At 34.1% G+C, this 13,097-nt stretch overlaps 1 protein-coding gene across 2 annotated transcripts in view; it reads left to right on the forward strand.

Moving 5' to 3' along the window:
• Window positions 1-9,115, forward strand: part of LOC111045445 — a 97,917-nt gene extending 88,802 nt beyond the window's left edge. For both annotated transcript variants that reach the window (XM_039424703.1, XM_039424704.1), the window contains one exon: window positions 6,554-9,115. In XM_039424703.1, coding sequence (XP_039280637.1) covers window positions 6,554-7,068 — 515 coding nt within the window. In that variant the 3' untranslated portion in view covers window positions 7,069-9,115. The remainder of the gene's footprint in view (window positions 1-6,553) is intronic.
• The last annotated feature ends 3,982 nt before the right edge of the window (window positions 9,116-13,097 follow it).

Raw genomic sequence — 13,097 nt, forward strand, 5'->3', positions numbered from 1 at the left:
TTTAAAAGTCACGGAAGCAGAGCTACGGGACGCCTACTATAATTCATTAGTTATGAAAGAGACCAATATTGTACAGAAAATGGAGAACAAGAAGATATCCCGTGGTGTAGGTCGTTTATGTTCCTAATTTGGAACCGATGTCTTGTCAATTCAAGCCGATTACGGTCGACTACTGTCTATTATTATCAATGGTTATTGAGATATTTTGGAAAATGTGCACAATTCAGAACATTTCATGGAATATCCCAGAAGTTTGTATCATGTTCTATCATAGAGAAAATGGTGTAGGTGATTCATGATCCAAATTTTTGACAACAACCGACTACTGTCTATTATTACTGTTTTGGCGGAGTGACAGAGTAAGAACGGCACAGTATGAGAGACTACCAGCGACACATAGCCTCACGAAAATGAACTACTAGGACTATCGGCTTAAGTTTATTTATTTAATCATTTAGAATTACACAAGTAACAGAATAGTGCCAAAGGCTTATAAGCCCAAAACGGTTCCAATTCTAATTTATACTACAGTCCAAATGTAGCTAGGTTATGTGTCACTTGACATAGTGAAATTTAAGTTGACAAGTTAATTTAGGGTTAACAGTGAAATTTGGAACATAAACGCCCTATAATACCATGGGATATCCTCTTATGCTATCACTCTTCTCTCTCTGCTAATATTTTCATATTTGAAACTAAATTGAGAAAAACATCATATCTCATCAGTTGCTCCTATTTCTTTTCAAATATAATTCATGATGCCTTCAGATAGCACAAAACAAACCTATAATATGGCAATGGTAATTCACAAGTAAGTTGTCAATGAAATGAAAATTCTTTTATTGGTTTATTATAATTATAATTTTATAGAAATTGAAATCCCATGGTATAGGAAATTAATTGTTTAAAATCCCATTTTAATGGTATGAAATCCCATGGTATAGGGCAGGGCGTATATGTTCCAAATTTCACTGTTAACTCAAACCAGTAGTCCAAGTCGTTGTTTTTCGTGAAGGTATGTGACGCTGGTAGTCTCTCATCACAAGCACAGTCAGGGAAACCGTCTTGTTTTCTGCCTTGAAATAAATGACTGCAAAAACTTATGCAGAATTCTCTATACTATAATAACTTCAAATTATAAGTACAAAATATTTGTTACCCAATAATAGTAATGGTACTGGGACCACTTCTCTTTATACTGCACATAGATGACATCTGTTCACTTGCTCCTCTTAATGAACTGACCTTATATGCAGATGACACATCTTTGATTTTTTCACATATAAACTTGAATGAGATGGAGATTAATTGTAACTTGATATGCAATAGAGTCGTTCAATTTTTCAACTCACTTTCCGTCACAGTTAACTCAAAGAAGAGTAGTCTCATCGACTTCAGCCGAAGAAATAACGCTTTTGAACCTCAGTTGTACATAGGGGACGATGTTATTAGCAATACGGAGTATGTAGAATTACTTGGTTTGAAGTTTGATTCAAAACTCGCATGGGATGAGCATGTAAATTTTATTATCGACAAAGTCAGTAAAGGCTTATTTGTTATCAGAAACATTGTGAGACTTTTTCCAATGTCAGTTTCAAGAATGGTATATTTTTCACTGTTATATTCACATGTGGCTTATGGCATAGAGTTGTAGGGAAGCACTGCAGAGTTACACTTTTTTAAAATATTTAGACTACAAAAAAGAACAATCCGCTACTTGGCGGGGCTGAAGTCCAATGATTCTTGTAAACAGGCTTTTGTTGACTTAAATATACTTACGCTACTATCAATTTATATCTTCAAACTGTTAATTTTCACTCACAAGCATTTATCTGATCTGAATACAATTGCTGATATCCACACTTATAACACCAGAGGGAGGAATAAACTGTCTTTGAGACAACACCGACTGCAGCTGTACGAGAAAATGCCCTCTTATATTGGAGCTAAGTTGTTTAACGACTGATATAAAAAAAATTAAGAGTAAAGTGTATAAATTCCTGGTTTCACAAACCTACTACAGTGTGAAGGATTTTAGTGATAGAAGGTAGCATAGTCTGTAGGTAGGCCTACTCTAGTCTTCCATGTGTGCTTTTTATTGTGTACTTTTTATGACCTGACGTTATTCAACTGTATATTATAAAGTGTACTGTGTTGAATAAAAAGATTATCTTATGTAATATTACTATTATGATCTATGTGATATTACTATTATAGTATATGAAAAAATCCTATTCTGCTGTATGAACTGATTTAAAATCATGTCTGAATTCTATCACTTATGAGTTAAGAAATGTTGTATTACCAATTATAATGCATAGTATTTGGCCAAAATAAACTGCGTTTGGCGTTACTGAATTCAAAATTCTATGTTTGCAAAAGATATGTTTCTAGTGAAAAATTTTACAAGTGAAAACATATCCTTACCTTTTGGACTGTGTCGTCACCTAAATTTTGAAGGAAAAATCAACGCAAGGATTGCCTTAGTATTTTATTTATCAATTTTATTATACTACTAGTGTCATTTGTAACATAAATAATTAGTTTTCCACATTCTTTCTACTGAATTATAAAAGTTAAACTTTTCTTTTTGCAAGCTAACTATCTTCAACAAAATTGAGACACTTTTTGATGGTATGATTGATTTGAATTATGGATTGTTGATTTTGTACTTGTTATACATAATTTAATTATATGTATTTAAATTATTGTTTGTTGCTTTTACATATCGTGAATGATTACATCAGAGTCGATAGTACCACTCCCCTAATCTCTATTGTGCAACCTCTCTAATATTTGTCGTCAAGTCCTTGATAGTTGAGATTGTACCGGGTGTTTCAAAAATAATTACCCAATTTTAAAGAGTTATTGTTGGATTCAGGGGCTGATGGGAGCAGTGGACTAAAAATAAAAACTTATTAAGTGAACATTTTCTATTTCAGTTATATTCATTTTAAAAAATGGTGCACACAAATCAATTTTACATCAAATTACTCACATAAGTATCAAGTTTATGATGATGTATTATAAGTGTTCTATGTGCCCCCCTTTTAAGGCTCGGACAACATCTAGACGGTAGCCAAATTCATCCCAGACTGTTCGCAAGATGTCTGTCTTCTCGGACTGTAGCTACTGCATCAGTTATCCTGGGTTTTTGCTGCTCAAACCCAGCTAAACCCAGGATAACTGATGCAGTAGCTACAGTGTGAGAAGACAGACATCTTGTGAACAGTCTGGGATGAATTTGACTAACGTTTAGATGTCATCCGAGCTTCAAAATGAGGGCACATTGAACACTTATAATACATCATCATAAACTTGATACTTATGTGAGTAATTTGATGTAAAATTGGTTTGTGTGCACCATTTTTTAAAATAAATATAACTGTTTAAATTTGTGTAATTCTTTTTGAAACACCCGGTATTTGAATCAATGAAACTTGTATTGGAAGCTCCACCATCTTCCAATATAAAAGTTTCTTTGATTCTAATAATGTCAATCATTAACCAATCTGCATTTCATTATCTTCATATCAAGCCGTCTCTACACAGAATTCAAATTTAAATTTGAAAATTAATTTGAATTTAAATTTTACACAACACAGAGATTGCTAAGCCTTGCCTCTATAGTGAGGTTCACGTTATAATGGCAGTGTTTAATTAGCAATGGTATTGCCATCCTTGTATATCATTCAACAAAGCAGATAGCGCTATCTCTTTCTCGCTTTGCTCTGTTGCCAGATTGTCTTTCAACAATGTAGAATTAATAATTAATAAAATAGTTCATCTTAATTATGAAATTATTGAAAAATATAATTTCTTGCTTAATAAAATATGTTTGATTATTTTAAACGAGAATGAACAGTTAATATTACATCAATAAACCTGTATCAGCTACTGTCGATAGAAGGCATTGACAAGACGGAGGATCGGCACTGTTGTTCTACTATCTTTCTCCACTACCACTATAACGTGGACCACACTATAGGATAATATCATAGAGAAACAATTGCATAAGTAGATATCCCATGGTATAGGGCGTTTATGTCCCAACTCTTACTGTTATCTCAAGCCGAGTAGCTCATGTAATTTTTTCCCGTGAAGCTGTGTGACACTGGTAGTCTCTCATATTGTGCCGTTCATACACTCTCACCCCAACAAAACAGTAAAATTCGACAATAATCAACAGTAATAGGCTTGAGTTGACAGTAAAAGTTGCGACAAAACGCCCTATACCATGGGATATCTACTTACGCTATTGTTTCTCTATAGTAATCTTTGGCTTTGAATGAAGAACGTCTGTGGAGATTATCTGTGATTTGCCTTGAGGCAGGTATTCGGATTCCCTGTTGCTTTAGAGCCGGTTTAAACTGGATTCCCATTTATATCAGTGTTAGTCTACGTGTCCGATACAGTGAAAATATAATTCCAATGTGTTTTAATGGGACTATTTCCACTCAACCCAGTCGAACGAGTATGAATAATCCAATAAGAACTAATGGAAATTATATTTCCCCTGTACTGGAAATTTAGACTGACACTGATATGCGGGAATCCTTAAGCTTAAATGTTGGTATCATGTTCCAGTACATTTTAAAACTATAGTGAGGTCCATGTTATAAAGGCAGTGGAGAAAGATAGGAGAACATAGTTGCCGAGTCTCTACCGACCACTTTCTTCTATACAAGATAGCTGATACCGGTATATCTGATTAATTGTTCATTGTTGAAAATTATCATTCATATTTTATTCGTCAAGAAAATATTATATTCTTCAATGATTTAGTAATAAATTTTCATAATAGAGATTAAATTTTTTTTTTTTTTGATTATACTAAGTATAAGAAGTAGAAGTCGTCTTTTTTCGTTAGGGCTGCTCTTGAATAGAAATAAAAAAGTATACCTTTTTTTTAAATTGTTTACTTACGACATGTTTCGGCCATGATAAAGTAGAATTCTTCTTCACTGTTAAAAAAGCGAGCTAGCTACGTTGGAGAGCTAGAAAAGGATTGTGCTACCTACTTTATTGAATGATAGACAAGGTTAGCAACACCAATTTTAATCAAATACTGCCATTATAACGTGGACCTCAATACAGTGTTAAACTTTTGGTTGGTGTTGAAAGCAACATGCTTGTGTGTATTGTATGTATTTTATCATTGAATTCCTATATTATCATATCATATATTATCAATTTTCAAATCGTGTAGTCCCTTCTTAACTTCTCTTAATGATGTCGTGGGTATTGTATTGATATTTCCATGTAAATGTATGTAATAACCCGGCTGACTTCCTCCCTCATATGAATTTTACCTCATATTGCCTGATTCCTTGTATTGCGAGTTTTATGGATGTTTCCCTGTTAATTTATGTGATAAAACACAACTAATTTCCTTCCTCATATGTGAGGATATACATCCAGTATTATTTCCATTTTTCAAGCCCTTAAATTTATCTGATTTTTCAAATGAATTTTTAGTCAATGCAAACCTTGAAACCTTTTATGGCCAATGTTATGTCAATATAACAAATAGGCATTCCATTTTAAATTTCAGATATATTCTATTTCTTCATCTGTTGTCAGCATAATAATTGCAAAAATTCATCTTATCCTCGTATAATAATGAAAAAAGAATTAAACATAATCAAAATTAACATTACACACAATATTTAAAGTAAAACTAGTTATGATTAATACACAGTAATGTTGATATTATGCTATTGTTAAAACATTTGAAAAATACAGAGTGATCGAGAGTCATGCAACCCAAATGAATACAGTTTTCTGTTTAGAAAAATACAGAGTGATCGATAGTCATGCAATCCAAATAAATGCTGTTTTCTGTTTGGAAAAATACAGAGTGATCGAAAAGTCATGCAACTCAAATAAATGCCGTTTTCTGTTTGGATAAATACAGAGTGATCGAAAAGTCATGCAACCCAAATGAATACAGTTTTCTGTTTGGAAAAATACAGAGTGATCAAAAAGTCATGCAACCCAAATAAATGCCGTTTTCTGATTGGAAAAATACAAAGTGATCGAAAAGTCATGCAACCCAAATGAATACAGTTTTCTGTTTGGAAAAATACAGAGTGATCGAAAAGTCATGCAAACCAAATAAATTCCGTTTTCTGTTTGGAAAAATACAGAGTGATCGAAAAGTCATGCAAACCAAATAAATTCCGTTTCCTGTTTGGATAAATACAGAGTGATCGAAAAGTCATGTATCTCAAATAAATGCCGTTTTCTGTTTGGAAAAATACAGAGTGATCAAAAAGTCATGCAACCCGAGTGAATACGGTTTTCTGTTTAGTTTGCATCTACTTGATAGATTTGATTACCTAATTTTTTTTAACACTGATTGTATTGTCAATTCCACTCTAGTATTTTAGAACTACACCAAGTGTGAATAATTGACAATGCAATAAGTCAGAAAAGGATAGAACATATTCCTTAAAAAATCGGGTTCATTCTTCTGTGATTCAGAGTTTTTCAATAATTGTGGAAAACTTGACTATACAGATGCAGCTAATTTCATTTTGTATTTTTGCAGGCTCAACACATCAGGACCTGCTAATTCCAGATGGTAGTCGCAAAAATTCGCGCGCCGAAAACCGACGCAGACGACGGAAGAAGAAAGACCAGCAACAGACAACGTTCCATGTGAACAACATGGACACCGCTAGTTCAACGAACAGCCGACAGGTGGCGCCAGTAGCTAGTAGTTCGACGAACGGACGACAGGCGGCGACAGTGCCGCTACCCCCTCCACTGCCTCCCCCTCCTCAACCGCCGCCGCCCGTTATGTTGGCGAGGCTGTTGGATCGGACTGACGGGGTGCGTTGCTATGTGGTGCCAGTCGCGACTGCAGTGCCTCCTCCCCCCTCCTACCCACCAATGCCGACCGCGCAGTCGGTGCGCAAAAAGCGGAAAGAGTCATTGCGTGCTCAGTCATCGTCCGACCTTTCTGAAGACAGCAGCGCTCCTAGCGCCAGCAGTCCTAAGCAGCCGTCGGTGCTTGTCAAAAAGGCAGGGCCACTCAAGAAAATTATGAGGAAGCTGTTTTGAGTAACTAATTTTACTTCTACAAATGTACATAAGTTTAAATGTTGAAACCTTGAAGAATGTGTTTTGAGGCAATTTTACAGCATTCCTTGGAAGAAACATTTTTGAGGTTATCAATTTTACAACATTTCTTGGACGAAACTGCTTTGAGGTTATGTGACGTCAATTTGACAACATCACTTAATAAAATTCCATGGAAGAAACAGCTTTGAGATTATGTAACATCAATTCTACATCATTACTTGGGAGATACTTTGAAAGAATATGTTTTGAGGTTATCTGACATCGATTTTACAACATCAGTTACAAAATTCCATGGATGAAGCAGCTTTGAGGTTATGTGATGTCAATTTTACTACATTCCTTGAAAGAAACTGTTTTGAGGTTATGTAATGTCAATTTTACAACATCACTTGGATGAAACAGCTTTGAGGCTGTGTGACGTCAATTTTGCAACTTTACTTGGAAAATACCTTGGAAGAAACCAACCGTTTTGAGGTTATGTGACAGCAATTCTACAACATTACTTGGGAGAATATGTTTTGAGGTCAAGTGCCATCAATTTTGCAACATTACTAAGAAGAAAATGAAATTTATTCTCTTTTACATAACAAAAATCTTTTTGTGACCTCAGAAAGTTTTGAGGTTATGTGAAGCAATTCTACAACATCATTTGGAAGAAACTGTTTTGAGGTTATGTCAGGGTTGGTAGCGACACACATCCTAGTATGTTAGCTTGCTGCTAAATACAAACTCGTGTCGCTTCTAATGTAATTTGGTGATTTGATTGTAATGAATCAAAATTATTAAATGCTATACAGCTTAACAAGAATCTTACTATAAGTTGAATAATATAGTCTATCATTTGGATTGTGTTCTGAGGTGAGAATTATTTTCAAATTTCAGCATTTTTCTGATGGGATTTATTTTAAAATTTCAGCATTAGTTGAACGGGATTTTTGGTCTTATTCAAGGGATGCTTGCATTGTAAGGGATGCTTGCATCCGTCAAGGGTATAATTTTTTTTTCACTATTTTTAAATTTTACTTCACTCATTTCTACTAAATTCATTTTTGTTTAGGATTTGTGATAGAGAAACTATTGTTGAAACTCAGCTTGATTAAAGTTTAAGCTGCATTTGTTTGTTTGACTAGATTCACATTTCTCATTAATATCTTATCAACATACATTTCAATGTAATGTATGTAATATTCAAAAGTAAAAGTGTAACATAATCCAAGATGAAACTCTTTTTCTCCATACTATGAAGTTGGAAATGGGATGAATCTCACCATAAATATTATCACAATAATTATCATAATTTATCACCTTTATTGTCTTATAATAAAGGATAGCTCAGGCTACTGCCAAGCTATTTGGGGACTACTTTACCAATTTCTGATGTGTTACAAATTGTAAGAAAGCTGTTTTTTGTCTGTTCAAGAAAAGGTTGGTCATATTATCTCAGATTTATAGGTAACTACAAAGAAAGTCGTTGATTAGTATGAGAAGCCTGATCATAAATGCTACTTAGAAAGTGATATAGTTTGTGGTAATGTTTATAGCGCAGCACATTCGTAGAAAATAAGGTTTACTTAAGAAACATGTGTTGTGAACAACTGGAGACAATTTTATGATTTGTTTCTCAATAAGCGAGAAATTGAATTTTTGCAAAATCGAAATTATTTGTTTCTTATAAAGCCAAAAATAGAGAGATATTTTTGGTGAGAAACTTGCTACTCCGTGGTACAGACGTTTGACAGGAGAACACATTTTAGAGAAAATTGAACCTATGAAAACATAATAATTGATAGGAAAGGGTAAAATATAAATTAATGATGAAGAGTTAATGATTTGAATGAGACCAGTTGTGACGAAACATAAAAATGTTTTTATACTGTATAATAGAATAAATTGGAACTGGTTTAGGTGTGTTTGATTAAATCCTTGTGCACACCACTGCGATGACATGCGTGTAACGGGAGCGAGAGAAGTTTCAACTCAATTAATTCATGAATTTGGGTTTTTCAATTTTTAATCAAGAAATTCATTTTTTATGGTTGAAACCGTCTTTCGAATCAAAGTGGAGTGCAAAAGGATTCTAGAAGGTTGATGATAAACATTGTTATGTGCTGCTTGCACAAAAGCCTGTTAAATTTTAATCGTGATTAATTCCATGATAACCAATCAGAGAAGCCGTCTTTTCAAAAACGCCTTTGATTGGTTCTCGTAAAGTTAATCACGGGTAAACTTTAACCGGCTTTTGTGCAACCGGGCCTTAAGGTTCGAACCCACTAGAACGTATCATACCATGACCGTGCCCGTACCGACACATGCAAAAAAATATTCTTTGCATCATTTGATATGTAATGCACCCATTAGACCGTTCCGTCACCGGCCAAGCACGGAGCGTGCCATGCACGTCCAGGTCAACATTTGTCGGCCAGTATATTTTGTCTGTGACGGAACGCTCCTTGCATGGCACGTGACGCCTGCAAACCCCGTTGTAACCGCGTATGCACCGCGTTGGTAACCAGTTCACCGCTACATTCTCTTGCTAACTGACGCGTTCCCAACAACTTCTGACCGGGCATCATACGCGTATCATACGCGTATCATACCCGTATCATACGCGTACCATACGCGTAATGTACTGGCATAGACCGCTGTTGATCCGGTGTAGTGGGCATAGTTGTTATTTTACGTGCCTGGCATGGTCTGACACGGTCCGTGTCTGATACGTTCTAGTGGGTTCGAACCTTAAGAGTTACATATTTCGGTTAATGAATAATCCTACAGTAGATAAATGTTTTTTTGATTGAGAAACGTAAAATTCAATGTGATAATCTAGTGAGAAGGATTTCATTCCCTTGCAGTAAACATTGCTGGCCCGTTTTCTCAAGTAATACTATAAAAATCACTTCTCTCTTAATTTGGAAGTGTGTAAATTTATGTAAAGTATTTGTAAGTACATAAAAAATTGAAAAGTAGACAACTTTTCACTAGTACATGAAATTTGATATAAATGCCAAGTTGTATTGGAAGTAAAAGTATGTGTTTCTAACTGAAAGTTCCTATGAGCAGTTTTAAATTGTTCTGTAATTTGTGTTTGTAAATTTTGTTCTATAATTTATTTGTTTGATAGTAAGATTGTTTCTGAAATGATAGTAAAATTTTAATGTGTAGTTAATCGTTTGCAGTATAGCAGAATCTTTCCAATAATATGTTGGTCATTTTGTCGAGAATCATGTGTAAATCAAATTTAAATTCTTCTTGGGCTGTGCTTTTGTAAATTGCTCGAATGCGGACGGAATTTCGATCTTGAATTTCACAAGGAAAATTTAGAAACATTTTTTCTTAATTATTGAACATTTTACCACTTTCATGCCTCACAGATATGTATGTTAAGCTGAATGATCGTTGTAATGCCTTTATCACTTGTTGATTGTGTGTAATGTATGAATGTTAATTCAATTAGTGTGTTTGTGTGCTATTAACGCAGTTTTCGAGAACGAATGGATCTATTTAATTTGGTTACTTGAATAAGTGTAGTAGACCTCGCTAGTGATTCGGTTCAGTCAATTTAATTTATTCATTAGCTCTTAGAATGCGTTTAGTTGTAAGAATTTCTAGTTTTTGTATTGTACTTATTTACTTAAGTTTGAATGGATGGTTGTTTACTTTTGAGAGAACAATGCCAAAGATGTAATCCAATTTAATGTAATGTAATATTATGCAGTTTTATACTAAAACTGAGTTCATATGAAATATTTTTTTCAAGAGTAGACTTGTAATAGTGTATTCAATAAATTTTTGTTTTCTAACACTTGTGTATTCTCGGTCACCAAAATTATTAATCTATTCAATTGACCAATAGACTCCCGTGTTTCGGATGGACACGTTAAGCCGTCGGTCACGGCTGCCTAAAAAGCAGTCGTTAGGTCATGTCAAAGGCCCTGAATTTGATCAGTTGCGACCTGAAAACTCTGATACCAGACCTGAGCCAGCCAGGTCACACGATATTATTATTATTATTACTAATAGACAGTACTATGGATGGGTATCGAAAGACAAAACATCGATGTTTTTTTCACCTTAACATCGATAAATGAAAAACATCGATGTTTTTAAACATAGATGTTTTAAACAACGACGCATCGCCGTACATTTACGGATGATACTACGAAGACTATTATACAGAGTATTTCAGAAGTAGTGTCGAACATTCTAGGTTATTGTTCCTGGATGATAGGAGACTACAAATGTCGTATTTGAAGTGTCCAAAACTCAGCGGTTATCCTTATAGCTACCATTTTCTTTTTTTCACTTGGGAATTTTCATCTCAAAATTGAATAATTTTGAATAAATAAATACTCAAAAGCATCAGAAACGATGAATGAATAGATTTTTATTAGTATTAATAAAGTGAAAATGATACAATGTACAGTATATGATACTTTACACTTATTCTTGATAAAACGTGGCGAAATCAATTTGATTGAACCCACAACACTTCTGTTAATAAGCTTACAGAGTATTAGTTTATTATTTTGTATAGATATAACTCAATTATTTTGGAAGTTGATTGATTCATTGGTATATTTTTTCATAATCTCGAAATAGGTACTTAATAGTACGAAAAAACTTTTATCTGGAGCTATTGTTCCAATATTTAACAGTTACTAACTGGAATTACAGCAATTTTGGACTTGTGGTATTCAAGAAACAGTCTTTCGAATAATTGAAGTCAGGTTGTGACTAGAAAGATACATCAACTCTATTATAGGTAGTTTACAAGATTTGTCATCTTCATAGTTAAGTCAGAAACCTCTCGGGATATCCTTGAAGATTCTGTCTGGAATTTCATCCTAAGCTAATTTTAGCAACCATTGTTACTCATATCGTATTCATTCAATACCTGATAGTTTTATTTAGGTAATGGAAAAGTTTTTTTATATGGATATCTACACTCCTTACAATACGAATACCTCTATTCCAGAGCTAGATTAATTGGTGTTAAACGTATGTTGAGGAAAGCACTTGTAATAAGAAAAAACTGTTTCTTCCTAAGAAACGAAGAATCCGACCTCTTATTTAATTCTAAATAAGTATCTAACCTTGACAAGAGCTCCAGAAGTTATGTAAATCTTCAAGAGTATCCAACAGTCTCACATAAAAATACAGAGAGCCTAAATGAAAAATTCATTTCAGTTGGGAAAACCATCGGATGACCGATGTCTAGGTAAAACCATCGATGAAAAACATCGAACAGTAAACATCGATGTTAAAAACATCTATGTTTGATGTTGAAACAATCGATACCCATCCCTAGACAGTACAGTTACAGATCAGGAAATAAGAAATTCAGGGAAAAAATGTATTTCATGAAGCAAAATGATATTACATATTATTCAAATTTTTATTGAATTTATTGAGGTATCGTGAATTTTGCCAGTAAACGTTAAAAATAGAAGAGGGATAGTGATGTCGCTCATCACCAACTTATGAAGACGCTCTCTGGTTGGCCAATAGAAGTTTTCTTTGAGAAACTACAATTTTCCTCTTATGTCGGTTGCTGCGTGTGAGAAGGAAAAGAGAATTTCTCATTATTCCCATCCGTCCTCATCGTGTCCGGCCGGGGTTTGATCTTTTTTTTTTCTTAATTATCCAGTATTGTCACTCGTATTTCTTTGAAATAGCTCTTGGGAAGTGTTTTAAAAAATTCTAAATTCATTTGAAGATTCGTTTTTTAATAAGAAACAGGCTCTCTGATGACGGGAAGTGTTTATGTGGTAGTGAACGTAATCTGTGGGTGATTTGGGAAGAGATTTGCGTTTTGCGACATCTTGGTTGATGGTGAATATCCAGTCAGCCAACAAGACATAGCTTGTTATAACACGTCGGATGTCGACGTCAGTCTACAGTCACCTTTGTCTTGAGTAAGTTGAAATGCTAGTGGTGTTCCCTTCTGATTGTATTATTCATCAATCGTAGTGCATTATCCTAAATATGAATATTAATTGCTTCCATTC

Source organism: Nilaparvata lugens, chromosome 3 (assembly GCF_014356525.2).
Source record: "Nilaparvata lugens isolate BPH chromosome 3, ASM1435652v1, whole genome shotgun sequence".
NCBI lineage: Eukaryota > Metazoa > Arthropoda > Insecta > Hemiptera > Delphacidae > Nilaparvata > Nilaparvata lugens.